General features: G+C 39.0%; 1 protein-coding gene and 1 pseudogene across 1 annotated transcript in view; both read left to right on the top strand.

Moving 5' to 3' along the window:
- LOC145399651 (kelch-like ECH-associated protein 1B) overlaps positions 1-22,718 on the top strand; it is a 42,690-nt gene that overhangs the window by 14,792 nt on the left and 5,180 nt on the right. Inside the window, exons 2-5 of the mRNA XM_080272193.1 lie at positions 12,066-13,137; positions 18,359-18,472; positions 21,070-21,234; positions 21,751-21,900. Of these exons, the coding sequence (XP_080128319.1) occupies positions 12,934-13,137; positions 18,359-18,472; positions 21,070-21,234; positions 21,751-21,900 (633 nt within the window). The 5' untranslated portion in view covers positions 12,066-12,933. The remainder of the gene's footprint in view (positions 1-12,065; positions 13,138-18,358; positions 18,473-21,069; positions 21,235-21,750; positions 21,901-22,718) is intronic.
- LOC145399892 (5S ribosomal RNA) lies at positions 22,108-22,224 on the top strand (annotated as a pseudogene).

The following is a 22,718-nucleotide window of genomic DNA, read 5'->3' on the forward strand; positions in this document are numbered from 1 at the left end:
AGAGAGAGAGAGAGAGAGAGAGAATAATATGTGTGTGTGTGTGTGTGTGTGTGTGTGTGTATGTGTTTGTGTGTGTGTAATGGGGCTGTGGACACAACCTCTGTTAACCCTTTCACTACGTTGATGTCTAGGTTTTCACGAGTAAGACACCACACACACACACACACACACACACACACACACACACACACACACACACACACACACACACACACACACACACACATACACACTCACTCACTCTTTCTATCTCTCTCTTGTAGTAATAAAAGTGATAATGACGGAAATAATGATAATGATAACTAAAGACAATAATAATTATAATAATAATAAAAATAATAATAATAATAATACCCGGTAATAATAATCATAATAACAACAACAACTATCAACAAAATATATCCTGTGTCTCTCCATTCCTCCCTAACACGTTCTGTCTCCTTATCACTGAGCTAACCCTTCCTTATCACAACTAAGCTATATAACCAGCACAAGGTTAGGCCTAAGATCTGTCTGTACCACCTCTCTGTACCGGGTGACCTTTGTATCGCTGAGACGCTGCACCGTGTAGGGTAATTTTGTAACCGTGGCGAAAATGTAGGGAGGAAACTGAAGTCTGATTTATATAAATACTGAAACGTATGAATAACAATAAAGAATAAAGGATAATGTATGAAAAATGTCACAGATCTTGTAACTGTTAAGGATTCATGTGTGTTTTCGAGTGCTATTATTATTATTATTATTATTTTGTGGAGTTCTCATTGGTATATATAATATATATATATATATATATATATATATATATATATATATATATATATGTATGTATATATATATATATATATATATATATATATATATATATATATATATATATATATATATATATATATATCGGAGGGGAAGGGAATCTAGAAAGCTGGCATTCCAAGATCGTTCGAGTTGGAGACTTGAAATTTTCAGGAGTGATATATCTTGGTTGCAGGCTTCTTTTGGCACATTTCCCCCCCCCCCCCATACTAGCGCCCTCAATGTTATTTATTCAATGTTTGCTCTCCTGCGCAGCAAAAACTACCGAATCGATTGCATTGTAAATGTTTCTGTATGTACTGCTAGTGGTCAACATATATATACTAGTGCACCTGGGTATTAATAATGAGATCCAACAAATACTTTCTGAAATACTGAGGAAAATCAAAATGGCCGCCACATACCTGGCTGTGTTAAATCGAAAAGTATTTGGCCGATTTTGACAAAACTCGGTGGAAATGCAGTGGGTCAAGAGTGCACATGATTTACTAGTATACATAACCTTGATCTTGGTCTCAAGGTCACAGGTCAAAATCCATAAAATTTTTTTTTGAGTCAGATCAAAAGTCTCGTAATTTTAGGTCTACAATGACAACAAAAGTATTTTCACTTGGAATGTTGAGCTCTTTGAATATTGCATCAGCAGTTTCAGAATTCTAGTTATTATTATTATTATTATTATTATCATTATTATTATTACCCACGTAAGTAGTTTGTGGTCGTGTCTATTTGTGTGTGTGTGTGTGTGTGTGTGTGTGTTTTACGTCCATTAATTGCATGGGTAATATTAATTACACTAGTAGCCAACATGTCTGCGCTCCCCAAACCAGCAGACTGAGCTATCCCCACAACAAAGGTACACACACACACACACACACGGCATCGTCGGAGGTAGACGTCCGTTACCGGCGCTCCATACCAGCTCAACACGACCAGAGGCATTACCTAAATAAGTATCTTTGAATGAGTCAAGCTCTGTACCAGGTTAGACTAAATGATTTTTCATTATTAAAAGGAAAAGAAATAATAAGTTTAAATAAGACTGGTTCAAACAACAAAGAACCACGATGCGTTGAGTCAGCTGGGTTTGTTTATACTACAGCAACACGGGGAAAGCGTGCATACTTTGTAAGTACATACTCTGTTCATTTAGTATTACAAAATGGATCCATACTTCAGTAAAACAAATTTGGAAAAGAAAAGGGATAAAAGTAATAAGCAAAATGATGATTTCTACCAAGAACTGGTTGAAGTGGAGACTCACAATAGACTGGTTGAACGTGTACACAAACTAGAAATGGCTTTCAAAAATGAAATTGACGAAATAAAGAAGCAAATGCACTTGCAAAAGGAAGAGATAGAAAAACTGGGAAGGGAGGCCAATAAGAAAGACACAACCATCAGTGAACTAACAGTGGAATTGAATACGCTTAGGAAGAAAGTGAGTGAAATGGGAAATACAGTAGTTAATCACGAGAGTGTTATGGAAGAGTTAAAAAATGACACAGAGACAATTAGACAAGCAAGCAGTCTTATGGACCAGAGCAGTGATATTGAGGAGAAGATAACACAGGTGAATGAAGCTGTGCAAAGCTACAAAAATGATGTAGAAACCACGTATGCTGAAATGGTGAAAGTAAAGAAAGACTTAGAAACAAGGGTGGAGGAAAAAAAACATTAAAACGGAAGTGAAAAGAATAATCCAAAACAATCCAAAGTTAGTCAGAGATTCAGTAGAAATAAATAAATCAATAATAATCACTGGTATAGAAGAGGAAGAAATTAAAAACAAAATCACTAGAGACAAAAAGGAGATGGCAAATGTAATGAGCTTACTGAAAGAAGTATCAGAGGAAATCTGTAGTAAAGACATAGAGGAACACAAAAGGTTAGGGAAATACGAGAAAAGCAAGAGAAGACCTCTAAAGGTGACTTTCCAGAGTGTAAACACTGTGGAAGAGATACTAAAAAATGCAAAGAATCTTATGGAAAAAGAGGAGTTCAAAAATGTATGGATAAAAAGATGCCTAACACAAGAGGAACTGAAATTACTGAAAGAGAAAAGGGAGGAAGCAAAAACAAAAAATGAGGGAAGATCAGAAGAGGACAAGAAGAAATTTTTTTACAAAGTAATAGGATTGCAGGTACGAAAGTGGTACACAAACAGGATGGAAGAAAAAGGAGAAAGTTAGTAGAACCATGTTATGACAAGTATATAAACAAGATGATAAAGCTGATGTACTCAAATGTGGATGGAATGGTATCTAAATTACTAGAGATGAATGATTATGTCAGAGAAAATGAACCACAAATAATATGCCTGAGACAAAATTAACACCAAGGATATCCAATGACATACTAAACTTAGAGGATTACAATATATGGAGAAGAGACAGAAATTTAAAAAAAAAAGAGGAGGAATTATAATATTAACTAAGAAAAATCTAAAAGTCAAGGAAATAAACCTAGATATACCATCACAAGTAGAACTGATTGCAGTGGAGATCGACACATCTGAAGGTAAAGTAATTGTAGCCAATTTGTATATGCCACCCAGATCAAACACATGGGAAAGAGACGAATATGAGGACCTGGCAGAGAGTACAATTCAGAGTATAAGATCCTTGCTACATAAAATGGAAGAGAAATCGGAAAGAATTATACTAACTGGGGATTTCAATACAAATATAAATTGGAATACTCTAGATATAAATAGCCAAGAAAGCTGTTGGGACCAAAAGCTCCTGGATCTCGTACAAGAGTTTTTCTTAACGCAACATGTGAGGGAAACCACTAGAAAAAGAGGACTTGATGTACCTTCAGTGCTAGATCTAATATTTACTAGGCAAGAAAATGACATTGACAGTTTAATATATCACCCTCCACTCGGCAAAAGCGATCATGCAGTACTAAATTATAACTTCAGGATAGCATATGACATAGTAAACAGCAATGACAGTTACAAAAAGAGACTAAACTATAAAAAGGGAAATTATCAAGACCTAAAGAAGTATTTCTAAGAAGTTGATTGGGAAAATGAGCTTAGAGGACAAGATTTAAATGCTGTATATAAAAAATTGTGTGAATTTTATGAAATAGGAGTCCAGAAGTACATCCCACAGCACAAAGAAGCAGATAAGAAAATACAGACATGGTTCAATACAGAATGTAAAAAATCAAAAGAAAGAAGAGATTTGTTGTGGAATAGATACAGAAGACACAATAGTGAAAGGGTGTATAATAATTACAAACAGGCAAGAAACGACTATACAAGAATAAGGAGGGAAGCCCAAAAAGAGTTTGAGGAGGATATAATAAATAAAAGTAGTGATCAACCAAAGCTGTTTTACAGCTATATCAGAAGCAAAACCAAAGTAAAAGATATAATACAATCCATCACGGACGAGGGAATCACTTATACACAAGAGAAAGATATTTGTGAAGCACTAAATAAGAATTTCCAATTAGTTTTTACAGAAGAAAAAAATTTTGAGAGGGAAGATGTGGAACACGCATGTCCACACATACTACCAGATATACAAATAGCAGAAAAAGTAATACAGGAGGAGTTAAGTAGATTAGACAGAGGAAAAGCAAGTGGTCCTGATGAAATTTCATGTTGGGTGTAATGAGAATGTGCAAAGGAGTTAAGTAAACCATTATTTTTAATTTTCAAGAAATCCTTGAGTCAAGGGAAACTACCTGATATTTGGAGAAAAGTAAATATAGTCCCCTTATTCAAGAAAGGAAATAGACAAAATCCTCTCAACTACCGACCAGTATCACTGACCAGTGTTGTAAGCAAGGTATTAGAAAAACTTATAAGAAAAGCTTGGGTAAATCATCTAGAAGAACACAGTATGATAACAGAAAGACAGTTTGGTTTCAGAAAAGGAAAATCATGTGTTACTAATCTGTTGAGCTACTATGACAGAGTAACAAACACAATACAGGAAAGGGAAGGATGGGTGGACAGTATCTATTTAGATTTCAAGAAAGCTTTTGACACAGTACCACACCAAAGACTTTTATGGAAGCTGTACCATCAAGGAGGAATTCGAGGCAAACTGTTTTGTTGGATGCAAGACTTTCTCATAAAAAGAGAAATGAGGACAGTACTAAGAGGAAACTACTCATCATGGAAAGAAGTGACTAGTGAAGTACCACAGGGTTCGGTGCTGGCACCAATCATGTTTCTAGTGTACATAAATGATATAAACAGTAACACTGGAAATGAGAGCTATCTGAATATGTTTGCAGATGATGCAAAAATACAAAGGAGAATTACTAGCACAGACACTTGTAGGGAGCTACAAGAAGAATTAAATAAACTTCATGAATGGAGTAGTACATGGCAAATGGAATTCAAGGTGGACAAGTGTCATGTAATCAAGTTTGGTAAAAGTGGAAAAAGACCTGATTGGGATTATAAGTTAGGAAATAAAATCCTATACACATCAGAAAGAGAGAAAGACCTAGGTGTGATTATCAATAACAGACTATCTCCGGCTGACCACATCAGCGAGAAGGTACGGAACATGTATACACTGCTTGCAAATATGAGAATAGCATTCACATACGTAAATGAAGACATGCTAAGAAGGATAATAACATCATTCATTAGACCAACCCTGGAATATGCATCAATAGTCTGGAGTCCTCATCTCAAAAAGCATATAGACAAGATTGAAAAAGTTCAAAGGGCCGCTACAAGATGGATACAAACTTAAGGGACCTAAGCTACGAAGAAAGACTAAATAAACTGAATCTACCAACACTACAGGAGAGAAGGAAAAGAGGTGACATGATAATGCTATATAAATGCATATCAGGAAAGGAGAAAATAGACATAAATGATTACTTAACATATGGAGAAGCATCAGCAAGAGGACACTGCAAAAAACTGCATAAGAAGAGAGGTGATAAAGACGTAAGGAAATTCAGTTTCCCAAACAGAGCAATTGATCAATGGAATGCACTACCGAATGAAATAGTGTGTGCCAAAACAATTCACAAATTTAAGGATATGTACGATAAATATGGTCTAAGACACGGGACAATACGAGCTTGACTCATTCCTGTAAAGATACAATTAGGTAAGAACACACACACACACACACAGGTCAAGTTTTTACTGATGCACACGCGAGTTAAGGTACACACAGATATTAGGTATACCGGTACATGACTAAGGTAAAAGTACGACGTAGGTACACACAGTACTAGGGTGCACCCTGGGAAAGGTGCATATGATCAAAGTTCACATATGATAAATGTGTACATGACGACCAGGTACACATAAATCAAGATGTGCATAAGAATTAAGTACACATGAGATTAAGGTGTACACGAGAATTAGTACTCATGAGATTAAGGTGTACATGAGAACTAGGTACCGTACACACGACATTAGGGGGTACATGAGAACTAAGTACACATGAGATTAAGGTTTACATGAGAACTAGGTACAGATGAGATTAACGTCTACATGGGAACTAGGTACACATGAGATTAAGGTTTACATGAGAACTAGATACACATGAGACTAAGATGTAAATGGGAAATAGGTACACATGAGATTAAGGTGTACATAGGCACCAGGTGCACATGAAATTAAGGTGTACATGGGAACTAGGTACATATGAAATTAGGGTGTACATGAAAACTAGGTACACATTTGATCAAAGTACACATAAAGACAAGGTATACATGATCAAGATGCACATGAAACCTTGGTGCACATGGGAAAAACGCACACATGGGAACAAGGTACACATTAGTACCGTACATAAAAAAAAAACGGCACGAGGGGCAGGGTACACGAGAGAGAGAGAGAGAGAGAGAGAGAGAGAGAGAGAGAGAGAGAGAGAGAGAGAGAGAGAGAGAGAGGTGCATGCAGATACACGGTGACATTGCAAATTTTAGCGGGTTATGTAACGTCTTCGGAATTGTAACATACCCGGAAAGATAGTCTCTCTCTCTCTCTCTCTCTCTCTCTCTCTCTCCAATTTTATTTAACTGTAATATGGTTTTATGTAATGTGAAGTTCGAGTAGGTACTGTATTTTCATCAGTTTGCCTACCATCCACTCACGCGATGTAGTGTTGCCTTCAGATGACTCGGTAATAAGACAAATGGGCTCCTGTACTACGCTGGGTGGTAACCATATAGCCAAAGGACGCCTGGTGATTTAGTGGGGTAAGGCGTTCCAACTGGACGGGAGTCCTAAGGGTAGGTATTCGAGGGGTGGTTGGGGGTTATTGATCACACAATGCTACTCATGGGCGAGGGAGGATGGTCACTCTCGCCTAGTTTCGGGCTCTTACGTTGCTGATGGGGTAAAAAAAAAACTGGATGATGGATAGATAGATAGACAGGTAGATAGATAAATAGCTAGACAGATAGGTAGATAGGTAGGTAGGCAGGGTAGGTCGGTTGGTAGGCTGATAGTGAGATAGATAGACAGACAGGTAGGTAAGTAAATAGACAGATAGAAAGACAGACGGCTAGGTGGGCAGGTAAGTAGGTAGGTAGGTAGGTAGATAAGGAGATAGATAGATAGACAGGTAAGTAGACAGATAGACAGAGAGATAGATAGCCAGACAGACAAACGAGTAGGTAGGTAAGTAGGTGGATACATAGATAAGAAGGTAATTAGACAGGCAGATAGGTAGATGGACACAGACATATTATTATTATTATTATTATTATCATTATTATTGCCACTACTACTACTACTACTACTCCTACAACTTTATACTGCTACTACTACTACTGCTGCTGCTACTGGTGCTGCTGCTGCTGCTACTACTACTACTACTACTACTACTATGCTGATCATCGCATCATCATCACCACTATTCCATAATGCCACGTGGGAGTAACAGGTGTATCAGCGATTTATATTCCAAGCATAGCTTCTTGTTTGGGCACAGAATATATATATATAACTCTCTCACACACACACACACACACACACACACACACACACACACACACACACACACAGTATAAACCATGCTCTCTCCCTAGCTACCAATAATAATAATAATAATAATAATAATAATAGTAATAATAATCTATATTATAATGATCCGATTTCTGTATGTCTGTTACCGTAACAACAAAAACGGAGCAATGTAGCGCAATTTTTGTTAGAGCAAGGTAACATTAAAATGCTCTAACTTGAAAAAAAAAAAAAAAAATCCAGACCAATCAGGCCACCGGTTGCCGACTTATGACTCATTTCTGGCCTTTGGCTTCAAATTTGGTAATTGCTTTTAGTGGCGTGGATGGATTCGTTCTTAGTCCGGCATTGAAATTACCAGTATGACAAGAGAGAAGAATGACTTTGTTGTATTATCACTCTCGTCTCTCCTTCCTCCCTCCTTACACCCCTAAAATTGTTTAGTATAATAGCAAACATTACTGTCCTTCCCCCCCCCTCTCTCTCTCTCTCTCTCTCTCTCTCCTCAACGGGTGTCCCAGCAGGATAAAAATAAAGAAAACTTCCTTGCTCCGTCTCGCTGTCGGCGTGAGTAATTCAAATTTCTGTTACCTCTCAACTGAAAATAGAAATTGACATCGAGCGGAGGCCACCGAAGCCGGCCTTTAAGAAAGTAATAATAATAACTTGCCTGATAATAATAACAAACTGACAGCGAATTGTCCGTACTGTGAAAAACCTCATTCGACTTTATTTTCTTTATTTTCATCTATTATTTATTTGCTGATTAGATGAGGAAAGTTTATTGGGGAAATCTGTAAGTGGAAGGTGGTTTTGCTGTGTGTGTGTGTGTGTGTGTGTGTGTGTGTGTGTGTGTGTGTGTGTGTGTGTGTGAGAGAGAGAGAGAGAGAGAGAGAGAGAGAGAGAGAGAGAAAAATTACAAGATGCTCAGATTTGGAAAGGAAACGAGCAATATGGTGGATATGGGGTGTGTAGTTAATGATTTATATATTGTACGTGTCGATGGATATCTTGGCATTATATATTCTCATGGCTATCTTGGGTATTTTTGCAGATGATGCGCACAAAATATACCCAAAGACTATATAAAAAAAAAACAATCAAACGTTAAAATACCCTACAAGCATAGGTAAAACACACACACACACACACACACACACACACACACACACACACACACACACACACACACACACACACCGTTAATATGCTAGTCAGACAATTTTTCCTTTACATATCTGGGAGGATAATCTGACTTTCTTGAATATTTTGATTAACTAAATGACAAGTCTTTGGATTTTAATTACATTGTGCTGGTGTAACGAAACAAACGTAACCGACTGTGCATGCCTGAGGGAAGGTGTGATGCAGTGAAAGGATAGGAGTTATGATGTTCTGAATACTAAATTATAAAATTCTAACTTGTAATGGAAGTGAATAGATGAAATAATTCCGGATACTGGCCACACGCAGAGCATCATCCAGTAGCAAAGTGCGGTAGACATATTTTAGTTTTATCCTCTAACTTTATACTGTATGTTTACATAATTACCATCTTCCTACGTGGCAATTTATAAGAGGACCTCCTAGAAGGGATGTATAAACATAAAATATTACATTTTCGGTAAATTTGCGAGCTTGAGAAGAATAACAAGTTGAAGTCACTTACCAAAGCCACTACAGCTGATTCCTTTCTCTAAGAACCTTGCTTGTTGCCAGTTTCGTACACAGGCCAAGTCGTTTATCTTCTACAAGACATCAAATTTACTAGGACTCAACTCTAAACATGTTCTGTTGCCTTGCAAGGTCTGACGGTGAAAAAACAAGTACACTAACACACGCACACCTGCGTTACACTCTGCGGGAGTCTGCGCTACTCGCACGACTCCACCTCAGTTCAGGCGAAAGCCTTGCCTTCCCTAAGGCACTTCCTGATATATGTTCTCTTACGGTTTGAGAACTGGTTTGATTTTCCAGTATTATTTTTCATTATATCTTTCCATATTTGCCAAGACTTATAAATTATTGCCTCAGCGCGAGGAACGTGCGAATAACCACTAACCCAAACAAACCCTTCAAACTTAACTCCGGGTTACATAATACAGAATATTGAGCTCGGTCTGCTGTGATTACTTTTGTGAGCTGATCGACATTTCCACCTGTATTGCACGGGATATAGGCTAAAACTGTAATATTATTGACCTAGTGGTATTAGGCAGTTAGGGAGAGGCTCGGGGACTGCCTGGCTATCAGTGAGTCAGCAGTACTCAGGTGTGGAGGGTGGACCAGTGTGATCTCATTATTCACTCTGTTATTCAGTGATCTACGGTGCATTAACGCTGGTTGGCGTATTTCATAGCCATCGTATGTTAGCAACTAACCAGGAATTCATCGTGCAGTGATACATGAGTCTGCTGCAGGGTGAAGACTGCACTGCAGGACAAGTACAAGTAGCCTATACAAACCTCTGAAATATTACGCAGACAATGAATAAGCTAATACTTTAGTGAGAGGCACGTATAGTGTGTGTGTGATATTGTATGAACGGCACTGCTGGGATGATGATGATTTAATAGTAATAAAAGTGTTAATATTTTTCATCTTTGGTAGGAGAGCTCTCACTCATTTATCCCCAGTTACTATAGACTAATTTGTTACTGATTTTTTTTTCTTTTACAGTATAACCAGACGGCCAAAGTAACAAGCTTAAAAAGTTGCAGAAATGTGTTTTGAAGTTATGGAACCATTAATCATTCACATAAACCATCCCTACCAGAAGTGTGAAAGAAACATTAAATGTTCCTTTCACAAATTTTGTGGGCTGTAGACCTGGTGTCATTACTGCTTCAGAATTTGGGTGTCACGAATGAATCGCACAAAATGAAAACATATCATTGTGTTAAACTCTTCAAAATCTGTGAATGGGAGCTCTCCAAGATTGTGTGTGTGTGTGTGTGTGTGTGTGTGTGTGTGTTTTGTCATTCCTAGGTTATCTTTGAAATTTGGGTATGTTCAGAGTAGTGAATAATCTACCATTACTTGTAAATATAATTTCTGTATACTGGTACCATACATACGGTATCCTATTGGAAAGTATTGTTCGTTCCAGTGTATTGTGTATTATTTTTTTATTTTAAGTAGTTAAAGATAGTAGCAGTACATGACTGGTGCAACGAAATTCTGAATTGATGGTCATTTACTGAATCGACACTTTTAATTGGAAAATATTGCAATTTTAATTGCCATTTTGGGTCATGCGCACCAAATTATCTGATATCTGGTAAACAAATTTGCTTAATGTAACTATTGATAAAAAAAAAAAAGTTTCAGAGCTAAAGCATGCTAACATTAGCGGATATTCCTCCTTCAGATCATCAACACGTCTTGACAGACTTCGGTTTTTCAGAAATATTGGTTTAAAGTACAAATAAATATATTTGCAGTATTAATATTTATACAAATGGAAGTCTGTCAAGGCGAGTTGTCCAGCTACAGGCAAAAAATTTCCGTTAACTTTAGTAATTTTTTGCTCTGAATCCTGATTTTTTATTACCAGGGTCTATCTATCTATCTATCTATTGCCAGATGCCTCAATCCCGTTTGGGGTGGCCACAAACAAATCGCCTCCAAATCGCCCTGTCCCCCGCCATTTCACTACCCTGCTTCCAACTCACACACCCCTCTCTCATATACCTCTCCATCTCATCCTCGGCCTCTCCCTCCCTTTTCCCCCCTCCACCTCACTCACATACACTTTCTTCGTCAGTCTTTCACTCTCCATCTTCTCCACATGGCCAAACCACCTCAGTGTGTTCCTCATAACACTTCCTACCATATCCACATCCACACCATAATGCTCCTTTATATCCTCATTCGTCAGCCTGTCTCTCCATGTGACTCCACAGGCTCCTTTTAAATAGCTCATTACCAGGGTAATAGTTAAAATTACCGGTAACAAAAAGTTTTGATCAGATTTCAGATGATTAGGGGTGTATGAACCTATGAGATGATAAAAATTATAAATATTTTTTCCAGTTAAAAGTGCCGATTGAGTGTCGATTCAGTAAATGACCGCCGATTCAGTACAGTATTTCGTTGCACCTGTAAATAGTTAATCATGTTTGTTGGTACTGTGTAGTTGATTCTGAATATGATATGGTGTGGTGGTATGGTAATTATCGTATGGTACTGATTCAGTTGTTTAGTAATGTACAGTATCATATACAGTTTAGCAGCATGCCATAATTTACTTATAATGTCATAATGAACCTTTCTTTGTTTCTAGGTTGAACCGGCTGAGACCACACAACACCAACAATGGCAGTACTGAATCCTCCTAAATTCAGGCATGGTTTCCCTACCCGGGCATCACAACATGCCCGGGATACGCCTCTTTACCTTAAATACTGTCTACTAAACTAATATATCAAGTACTGTAATGTGTTGAGAAAAGGTAATGTGGTATTCAACTGGATGGATAAAAATTAGACTGAAAGGAGATGTAAAGGAAGTGAAAGTGTAGCTTGAGAATATGAAAGAAAACTAAGAGTTAAGTGAGTTGGTGTGGTATTCTGTTCAGTTGTGACAGTTCCAAGTTTATAAGATGATAGTTAAACTGATGTGAGAATAGAGCTAACTAAAGGGTGTGAGAAATGAGGAAAAAGGAGGAAAACTAGAAGTGAAGACGGGAGCTAAAAGAAGGAATCATGGCAATTAAGGTTTGCAAGTTGATAGAAGATGCAGATGGAACTTAAAATGTTTATGTGAGCTGCTGGATAGTGATGTTTGAAAAACAAATGCTGTCTTAAGTTAGTAGAACATTTTAACAGAAAAAAAAAATCCTGTTTATTTAATTACCATATAGCCTAGACCCGGTATTGGTAAAATTAGACTGAGCACGTATGAAATAGAAATGAATTTCTTACATTTAAAAAAAAAAAAAAGTTGCACATACAGAAAAGAAAGAAAAATAATTAACTGAAAAATTAAACCAAGTGCATGTATGGTAAATGGTAACTGCCAAAGAACTGAAATAAAATTTTTGTACCTGTATTTATTTATTTATCCAAAATATTAAAATATTTTAAGTGCACATAACAAATGATCAAAAACAGAGGACATGGTGGCATGTTAAGTCTTGTGCTTTGTGAGAGATGGCAAGTTGGTACCCAGACATAGAGATGGAGGAATCCAGTGCTGGAGGGCGGTCTGGGCTGAGTCGAGGAGCAGCAGGAGGTGGGATGAGTGAGGGAGCGACGCGGGGATGCATTCGTGTGCGATCCTACAATGGCGCTTCATATCGAGACTCCGGGGAAATCAAGTTCTGCATCTCTGAGTATAAGAATGATGCTTTCCAGGTAGCTGTGGATAAAATCATGTACTTATAGTTGGTGTGTTTTCACCTGACGAAACTGGACCACTCCCACAACTTTAATACTGACATAATTGCATGAAATTTGATAAGTTATCACTATGAAGTATGAATAAGTCTTTTTGGTTTCTGTCGTAGTGAAATCAGCCCTTCAGTCTGACTTTTATTTGTCCATCATACGAGCTGAAGTGGGTTATAAATCTTCGTCAGGTTAGAACAAACGTGCTGTAGCTGATGTTCTCTACCAAGATTCTGTTGATAATTCATATGTCTGACAGTAGCTTCCTATTTATTGTGCCAGGGATCTATCAGTTACTGGTAGTTAGTAATATGCCTGGTGGTCTAGTGGTCAAAGGGCACCAGTCGGGATGATGGTCATGTGCTACTGTATCTGTCTCTGTATTTGCAGGTTCAGATCTCCAACAGGCAGGTGGAGGTTTTTCGATCATACACCCTGTATTGCCACCAGGGTGTAGGCCTGTCATCTATCCTTAAATGTTTCTGGACTACAATAGCCTAGCCTTGACCCACTCCACCTCAAAGGTGGTAATATTTTTTATTTCATTCTGTTATTTTCTGCATTGTACATTTATTCTGAAGTCATAGCTTAGGTCTATATATCTATCTATCTATTGTCAGACACCTCAATCCCGTTTGGGGTGGCCACAAACAAATCGCCTCCAAGTCGCCCTGTCCCCTGCCATTTCACTCCCCTGCTCCCAACTCACACCCCCCTCTCTCATATACCTCTCCACCCCATCTCTCCATCTCATCCTCGGCCTCCCCCTCCCTCTTTCCCCCTCCACCTCACTCACATACACTCTCTTCATCAGTCTTTGACCCTCCATCCTCTCCACATGGCCAAACCACCTCAGTGTGTTCCTCATAACGCTTCCTATCACATCCACATCAACACCACAACGCTCCTTTATATCCTCATTCGTCAGCCTGTCTCTCCATGTGACTCCACAGGCTCCTCTTAAATAACTCATTTCCATGGCTCTCACTCTTGACTTGTGTCCTTCCAACAACGTCCAAGCTTCACTTCCGTACATTAGAGTTGGTATCACAATACTGTCATGTAGTAACTTTTTCACTTCCATGCTCACTTCCCTGTTTCTTATCACTGCTTTCAAAGAACCAGCAACCTTTCTTCCCTGCTGTACCCTTTCAAGCACTTCACCCTCCAAACCTCCATCCTTACTCATCACACTACCCAAGTACTTAAACGTACTCACATTTTCCAATTCCTCACCATCCAACCTCGCTGTACATTCACTGACTTCACCTCTCTCAAAGACCATCACTTTACTCTTCGCTACATTCACCTTTAGATTCCGTTTCTTACACACTCTCTCAAACTCATCCACCAAGCCTTGCAGCTCCCCTTCGTCTTCACTCAACAACACGGTATCATCTGCAAACAACAGTACAGGGAGTTTCCAAACACTATCCTCTCTCACCAGGGCCACTCCAACATCCACTACCCTACCTCGTAACTCTTTTATTACCCCATCCATGTACAGATTGAACAACCATGGAGACATGACACATCCCTGTTTCAACCCAACTTTCAAAGAGAAAAATTCACTTAGTTCACCATCCACGCGCACTGCAGCCTTCGCACCATCGTACATACTCTTCACAGCATTCAACATCTTCCCATCTATTCCATATATTCTTAACACTTTCCACAATCCTAGTCTATCCACCCTGTCATATGCTTTCTCCAAATCCATGAAAGCCGCATACAACTTCTTTCCCTTCTCTAGAAACTTTTCCACTAAAGATCTGAGAATGAATATCTGATCTACACAACCTCTTCCCTTCCTAAAGCCTCCCTGTTCTTCTCCAACTAATTTCTCTGTTCTTTCTCTAACTCTGTCAATAAGTATCCTACCATATACTTTTCCTATTATACTAAGAAGACAAATGCCCCTATGATTACCACACACTTCTTTTTCCCCTTTTCCTTTGTACAAGGGAATAATTATACCTGACTTCCAATCCTCCGGGACTCTACCTTCCTCCCAGGCCAATCTACACATCTTCCACATCCATTCTACTACTATCTCTCCCCCATGCTTCAGCATTTCACCACACACTCCAGCAATTCCTGGGGCTTTCCCTGATTTAACTTTCTTCATTGCTTCCACAACTTCTATCCTACTGATTTCTTCCTGTCTTCTCACCTCCCTCCTTCATCCAGCCATTCCCCAGCCACTTATACTCGCATTACTTCCATCCTCCACATTCAACAATTCCTTAAAGTGTTCTCTCCATCTGCTCACTTTTTCTCCCTTCTCCACTAGTAATCTACCATTTTTATCTTTCACTCCCCTGCTAACTTCACTTCCACCCTGTCTTACTCTTTTCACCTCTTTCCAGAACATTTTCTTACAGTCCCTCCACTTTACACTCAAATTCCTTCCAAATTCCTCATCCACTCTCTTCTTACTCTCTCTTACTAATCTTTTCACCTCTCTCTTTCTTTCTACATATAACTCTCTCTTCCGCCTCTCAACTTCTTCCACGCCCCTATTTCTCATCCATTCATTGTATGCTTTCTTCTTTTGTGCCACAGCCCGTTTCACCTCTTCAGTCCACCACGCTGTTCCTTGCACCCCCCTCCGTCTTCTCTTCCTTCCACAAACCACATCACATGCTGCACATATTTCTTCTGTAAATATTCTACACACACCTTCCACGTCCCCCATCTGCTCCAACTCATATTTGCCCAATCGTTCCTCCACTTCTTTCTTATACTCTGCCTTTTTCTCATCCTCTTGTAACCTTTCCATTCTCCTTGCAACTACTCCTTCCTCTCGTTTTTCCCTTCTTCTATTCCTCCATCTTACTTGAACTTTAACTCTGGCCACCACCAAGTAGTGGTCAGAAAGTCCACTCCCCCAACCTCTATAAACTCTTGCATCCAATATACATCTTCGCATCCTTTCATCCACACACACATAATCAATCATTGCCTTCCTTTCACTCAATTCACCACCTACCCTTCTCACCACTCGCCATGTATACCTGTGGATCATTTTATGCCTGAAGAGGGTATTGGCTATCACCAACCCCCTCCCAGCACAAATGTCCACTAACGCACTCCCATTCTCATCTATCTCAGCAGGCACACCCCACTCACCAACTATTCCATCCACCTTCACATTCCCAACTTTACCATTCATATCACCAATCAAAAACACTCTATCATTCCTTCCAAACTTTTCCATGCACACTTCTACATTTGTCCAGAACTCTTCTCTCACTCTTCTAGCACGATCTTGCGTTGGCGCATACACACACACACAGTCGCCCACATTTGTATTCCAACTTTCAACTTTACCCACACAATCCTTGATCCAACTGATCCATACTGTCTTATGCTCCTCTTCCATCTTTTACTCACAACTATTCATACTCCTTCCTTTGCCCTCTCATTCTCACCTACTCCTGCACATATACCCCATCCATACTCCCATTCTCTCACACTTTCTCCTCTCCATTTTGTTTCAGTTATTCCACATACATCCACTTTCGCATCCTCAAGCACCTGGACACTCTCTCTCTCTTTCACTTCATCATTCGCTCCCCTTACATTCCACGTTCCAATTGCAATGTCCTTTGTCCGGTCCTTGGTCGTCAACGTTTGGTCAGTCCTTGTCCGAGGCTTATTGTTTGTTTTTTTAGTTAGTTGTTTTCCGGGGAGGGGCACTAACCCTCCGCCAACCCTTTTAGTCGCCTTTTACGACAAGCAGGGATACTGGGGGAGTATTCTTGACAACCCCCCCTACCCCCCAGGTGGTAATAGATTTTAATCCTCTTTTTTATTCTATATCAGATAATTATCTGTTCTTGTATTTTGTAGTTATAGCCTCTGGCATTCTCTGTACTTGGGTCATGGTTTAACAAACTGTACCTATTTTACATACTGTAAACTTGGCCTAAAATTACCATCTCTTCATCTTGAATGCAGAGTTGTAACAATATGTGAACACCAGAATATGATGTTAACCACAAAGAAGTGCTATGGAAAGCGGTAGATCCTTAGTATAAGTAAAACCTCGATATAACGGACTTCAATAGACCGGAATTTGCTTTTATTGGACTCGAGGAGCTACTGGACTAAATTCCTATATATCGGAAAAAGTCCAATAAAGTCAGAAGCAGTCCGGACTGCCTGACCACTTCAGCTGTGTTCACCACAATAAGGTAAATTAAAGACATGTTTATCAGTGTACAATACGGTATTATTATATATATTATACCATTTGATTAATGTGGTGAAGTTATAACACAGTACAGTACCACAATGGTAGTCAAAACAGTTTAAAAACCATTCATGTGATCCGGACTAATGTTTGATATATAGGAAAAAGTCTGTATTAGCAGGGGGAAGCCCAGATGTTGCTTTTATTGGAATTTCGCATTTTTCAGAATGGTTTGGGTCTCAATTAGCTTGTTATAGTGAGGTCTTACTGTACTACTTTTTTTTCTGCCATTGAGCCGCAAAGGATGAAAACTGGGCTAAGTTCATGTGAAAAGAGTATAATTGTGATAAGCAGTAATGGCAGGGTATGATGAGCCAGAAAATAACATTCAATCAAAATTTCCTCAGTTTAGCCCTTGCCAAGTTGTAGACCTCATATGAGGTACAGTGAAGGTCTGTACAGGTAAGGCTGCAAGCCTCATATGAGATACAAGTTACATTGGTTATAAAATGATGTCTCATGGGAGGTAAATTACTTAAAAAAAAAAAAAAATCAGGCTGTTAGGGATTAGCATGAAAATCCCCTGTTTGATTTACTAGATATTTATGGCACTGTATCTCTTTTATGTTTTGCATTGACAGCATTGAAATATGTTAGAATAACCTAAATGTGAATTTTTTGTTTGCACTGCTGTCATTGATAAACTATATATACCATAAGTTATTAACCATTGAGACCAGATTTTATTTATTTTTTTTCTTTGTTCTTGCTCCTTTCCTGATAATTTTGTTCAGCTTAAGACAGAGTTTTTGAACTGGAGGAGATGGATATAGCCATGATAATACCCTTTAGCAGAGAGTGCCTTATCTAAGATCAGTATAATTGCCTAATGGCAAGGTTAAGCTGGAAAGAACACCAGTTGGTCTCAGAAGGTTAACGAATACCTGTAGGTAGCTCTTATCTTACAGAGAGAGTATTTGAACATTTCAGATGATGCTGCTGATGAAGAGCAACCAGATGCTGACTGACGTTAAGCTGGAGGTGGGACGAGAAATCTTCCATGGCCATAAGATTGTCCTCGCTGCTGCAAGCCCATACTTTAAGGTCTGTGGTCTGAAGGAGGGAGAGTTGAGCTCAGTAATAATAATAAACTACACTGAATGACAAGCCAAGTGGTACAGGGAACCATTTACTACACTGGGTGGTAACCATATAACCAGATTATGGTGCCTGGTGATTTACTGGGCAATAAAGGCACTCCAGTCAGATTGAGCCTGTGCAGGTTTATATCCAATGGGTGAGTGGGGTTTATTGCTCATGTAATGCCACTCAGGGATGAGTGAAGCTGGTCACTCTCATCTTAAATGTCAGGACCAACTTGCCTAGCCCCAGGCTCCTGTGCCCCTCATGGGGCAATACAGGACTCGATGATGATGATAGTAATTATAATAATGATTATAATAATAATAATAAGCCATCCATCCATCATTCAATCCTGTGTTGCCCCATGAGTAGTGTAGGAGCCTGGGGCTATGCAAGTTGGTCATGACCTTTAAGATGAGAGTGACCAGCCTCACTCATCCATGAGTTGCATCATGTGATCAATAAACCCCAACCACCTCTTAGATATAAACCTACACAGGCTCAGTCTGATTGGAGTGCCTTATTTACCCGCTTAACCACCAGGTGCCTTAATTTGGTTACATAGTTACCTCCCAGTGTAGTAAACTATTTCCTGGTGTACGGGAAACCATTTCGTTTGTCACTCATTGTAGAGTCATCCATAGACAGAAGGAAGAGGAAGGAATGAGGGAAAGACAGACAGAAGGGAGAGTGTAAAGTCACTCTTAGGCAGAAGGAAGAGGAAAGAATGAAGGAGAGCATAATGCAGTAATAATAATAATAATAATAATTAGTCATAGTAGTAGTTGTAACAATAATAACAATGGCTTTACTTGAATTGGAGCATATAGGTGGTACTGTAATGTTGATTATGCTTATAACTGATTGAAATTATGAAGTACTTGAGTATCTGCAGTGCAGGACTCCAGCCAAGGAGAACTGAAGGCATATATCTGTAGAGGTCCTTTTTATGGACTCAGGTTTGCTGAGAAGAGGGAGTTATTAGGAAGCATAAATAGCATAGTTTACAGTTTGATCAGGAGAATAATCAATCAATCAATCAATCATTTCCTGTGGCACCCTCGGGGATGCATAGGGCCTCGATGAACTCACACCACCACATCCTATCTTGTGCTAACTCCTCAAGATCTCCCCAACACTCATCTCCAGCTTCCCGTCTCATTGTCCTCACCCACGTCTCTTTTGGCCTTCCTCTACCTCTCCTACCAAGTGCCACCCACCCTGGTGTACCTCGTACTATTCCCTGTCTCCTATACACATGTCCTAGCCACTTCCATCGTGAGAACCTAACATATTCATCGACTGGCTGCACTCCCGTTATTTCTCTAATTCTACTATTTGGTATCCTTTCCCACCACTTAACTCCTAATATTCTTCTAAGTGCTTTGTTTTCAAACACCAAGAATTTATTTTCCATAGTCACTGTGCTGTACCAAGACTCGTGTCCATAAATTAAGATACTCCTAACCATTACCTTATAAAGTTTGATTTTTGTATGCACAGAAAAATTGTTATTATTCCAAATATTTTTAAGCATTCCCATTGCCTGATTAGCCTTCTTTAACCTTTCCTCGAATTCAAAGTTCAAAGAACCATCCTTGGCTAAATAAGTACCTAAATATTTAAACCTATCAACTTGCTTTACAACCATACCTCCAATTACACATTCCTGCGCATTTTCCATATTCATATTGATTATTTCAGTTTTTTCACAATTAATAACCAAACCCACCTTGCGACCTTCACTCACCAAACAGTCCAACACTCTCTGCATCTCTTCTGGCCCATCACAATCAAAACTATATCATCTGCATAATCTAAATCCAAAAGTTTCCTGTTCTCTCCCCAAAGTATACCTGCACCGGTTTCTGTTCCAACGCGTTTCATAATGTAATCAATGACCAATATAAATAGTAAAGGCGATAGAACACCACCTTGAATTACTCCGGACTTGACTTCAAGCGAATCACTCAGACAACCATCAACCATCACTTTACAAAATGTGTCCTCATGCATGTTCATAATGACCCTCACAAACTCCTCTGGTATTCCATAATGTCTCATGATCTTCCCCATAGTCTCTCTCGAAACACTATCAAAAGCCTTTTCAAAATCAACAAAACAAAGACTTAATGGTACTCTCATTTCATTAACTTGCTGCATTAAATGCCTGACTATAAAGATCTGATCATTGCAACCACGTCCCTTTCTAAGACCAGCCTGTTCATCCCTCAGAATACCCTCAACCACCGGCTCCAACCTATTTAACAACACTCTACTGAAAACTTTCAAAGCTGTCGGTGACAAAGAGATTCCCCTCCAATTACCACATTCACTCAGGTCTCCCTTCTTCGGAACTTTAACAATTACACCATTCTTCCAAACTGATGGTAGTAACCCCGTCATCCATATCTTATTGAATAGCTTGGTCATCATTATTAATAATAGTACATTTAAAAGAGGTTAAGTGTTCTGGCATATGGTAGTGTAACCTTGTGTCCCATCATGTCAGAGGAGGTAATATGTAATCAGTTATTATTGTCTTCTTTTTTGTACAGGCTATGTTCACGGGGGGACTGCGGGAGTGTGAGATGGACACAGTGAAGCTGCAGGGTGTGTGTCCAACAGTACTTGCCCACCTCCTGTGCTTCATGTACACCGGCGAGATTGTCATTAATGAGATGCTCGTATGTCAGCTTCTTCCTGCTGCCACCATGCTACAGGTCAGTGGCATCACAACTTTACCAAGCTGTTGTTTGGTCATTATACTGTATCTGAATGCTTTATTTGGAATTACTGCAATTTATTGTCAGGCAGGTAATGCAAATTGTATATATAAAGAAAATTGCCCTCTAATTATGTGCACATAGTAAGGACCGTAAGACAGAGCCATGGTTCCTGTGTTACGAGTGGTGTTATGTACTGTATGTATGAGTGTGTAGACCATTTTGCTGAACATGGTCTTCATAGTTCTCCCTGTTTTGCACTTTCTCTCATGTTGGTTTATGGACTTTACCTCATGTCATCATCCTTACTGTAGATGGGAAAAAGAGACAGGATGATGGCGATGATGATGATGATGCAAGAAGTCAGTAGGCAGAAAGGTAATGTTTTAACTGTGTGAGAAATGTACATTAGAGGGTAATTCCTGCATGTTAAAGTCATATGTCATTAGCTAAAATACAGTACAAAGTAGATATTGTCTAGCCTAAGTGTTAATGTGATATTGTGTCCTGCAGATGAGTCACGTAATTGATGCATGTTGTACCTTCCTGGAGCAGCAGCTTGAGGCTGGCAACGCAATTGGCATTGCTAGCTTTGCTCAGCAACACGGCTGTATGGATCTCTACCGCAAGGCTAACACATTTATTGAACAGCACTTCTCTGAGGTGTGTGCATTGGAAATCCTACAAAGTGTGTATAGCAGAAGCACAAATACATAACAAATTTTTTTGACAAATATAAATGGTGTTCAGGTGTCGAAGAGTTTTCATAACTTCACAGTAAACAGCTTTTCTACTTGTATTTACAGTATAATTTACCCATTTGGACTGTCAGAATGCAACAAAATATGAACTTTGATGCAGTAAATAAATGACTGAAGTAAGCACGTTGAGTACACCGCTTCCCGTCCGATCAGCGAAGTTAAGCAACGTTGGGTCTGGTTAGTACTTGGATGGGTGACCGCCTGGGAACACCAGATGCTGTTGGCATCCCTACGTATCAAGTGGGGTTAGTGGAGGATTAGTGCCCCTCCCTGTAAAACAATTAACTCTAAGCCCTTGACCACCCCGTTTGGGATACATGGCGTCTGGCAATGGATGGATGGATGGAAGCACTGTACTCTTTGTATTAGTTTTCATTATCCTTTTAATAATAATGAGCTTTCATTACCAGTACAATAACCCTCAAATTATTGCATAATTGATACGGTACTGGCCCCTTTATCTCATATAATGAAATATTCATGAAAGTAGCTCTTTTAGTTATCATCAATATCAATGCCAGGTTGTCTTTTGTCATTCTAACTAAGGGCCTGTTCACACTGAGGTTGTATCAGAAATATTTTGACAGAGAGATATAATGTATATAGGGGACATATTTGCATCAAAATATGTCGGAGTAAGGCCTTAGTGAAGAGAGGCCCTAACCCTTTTGATATAGCGTATAGGAACATTTATGCATAACGTATGCAGTATTTTGTTTC

Source organism: Coenobita brevimanus, chromosome 50 (assembly GCF_032717465.1).
Source record: "Coenobita brevimanus isolate Jiangsu-jjx chromosome 50, ASM3271746v2, whole genome shotgun sequence".
Taxonomy (NCBI): Eukaryota; Metazoa; Arthropoda; class Malacostraca; order Decapoda; family Coenobitidae; genus Coenobita; species Coenobita brevimanus.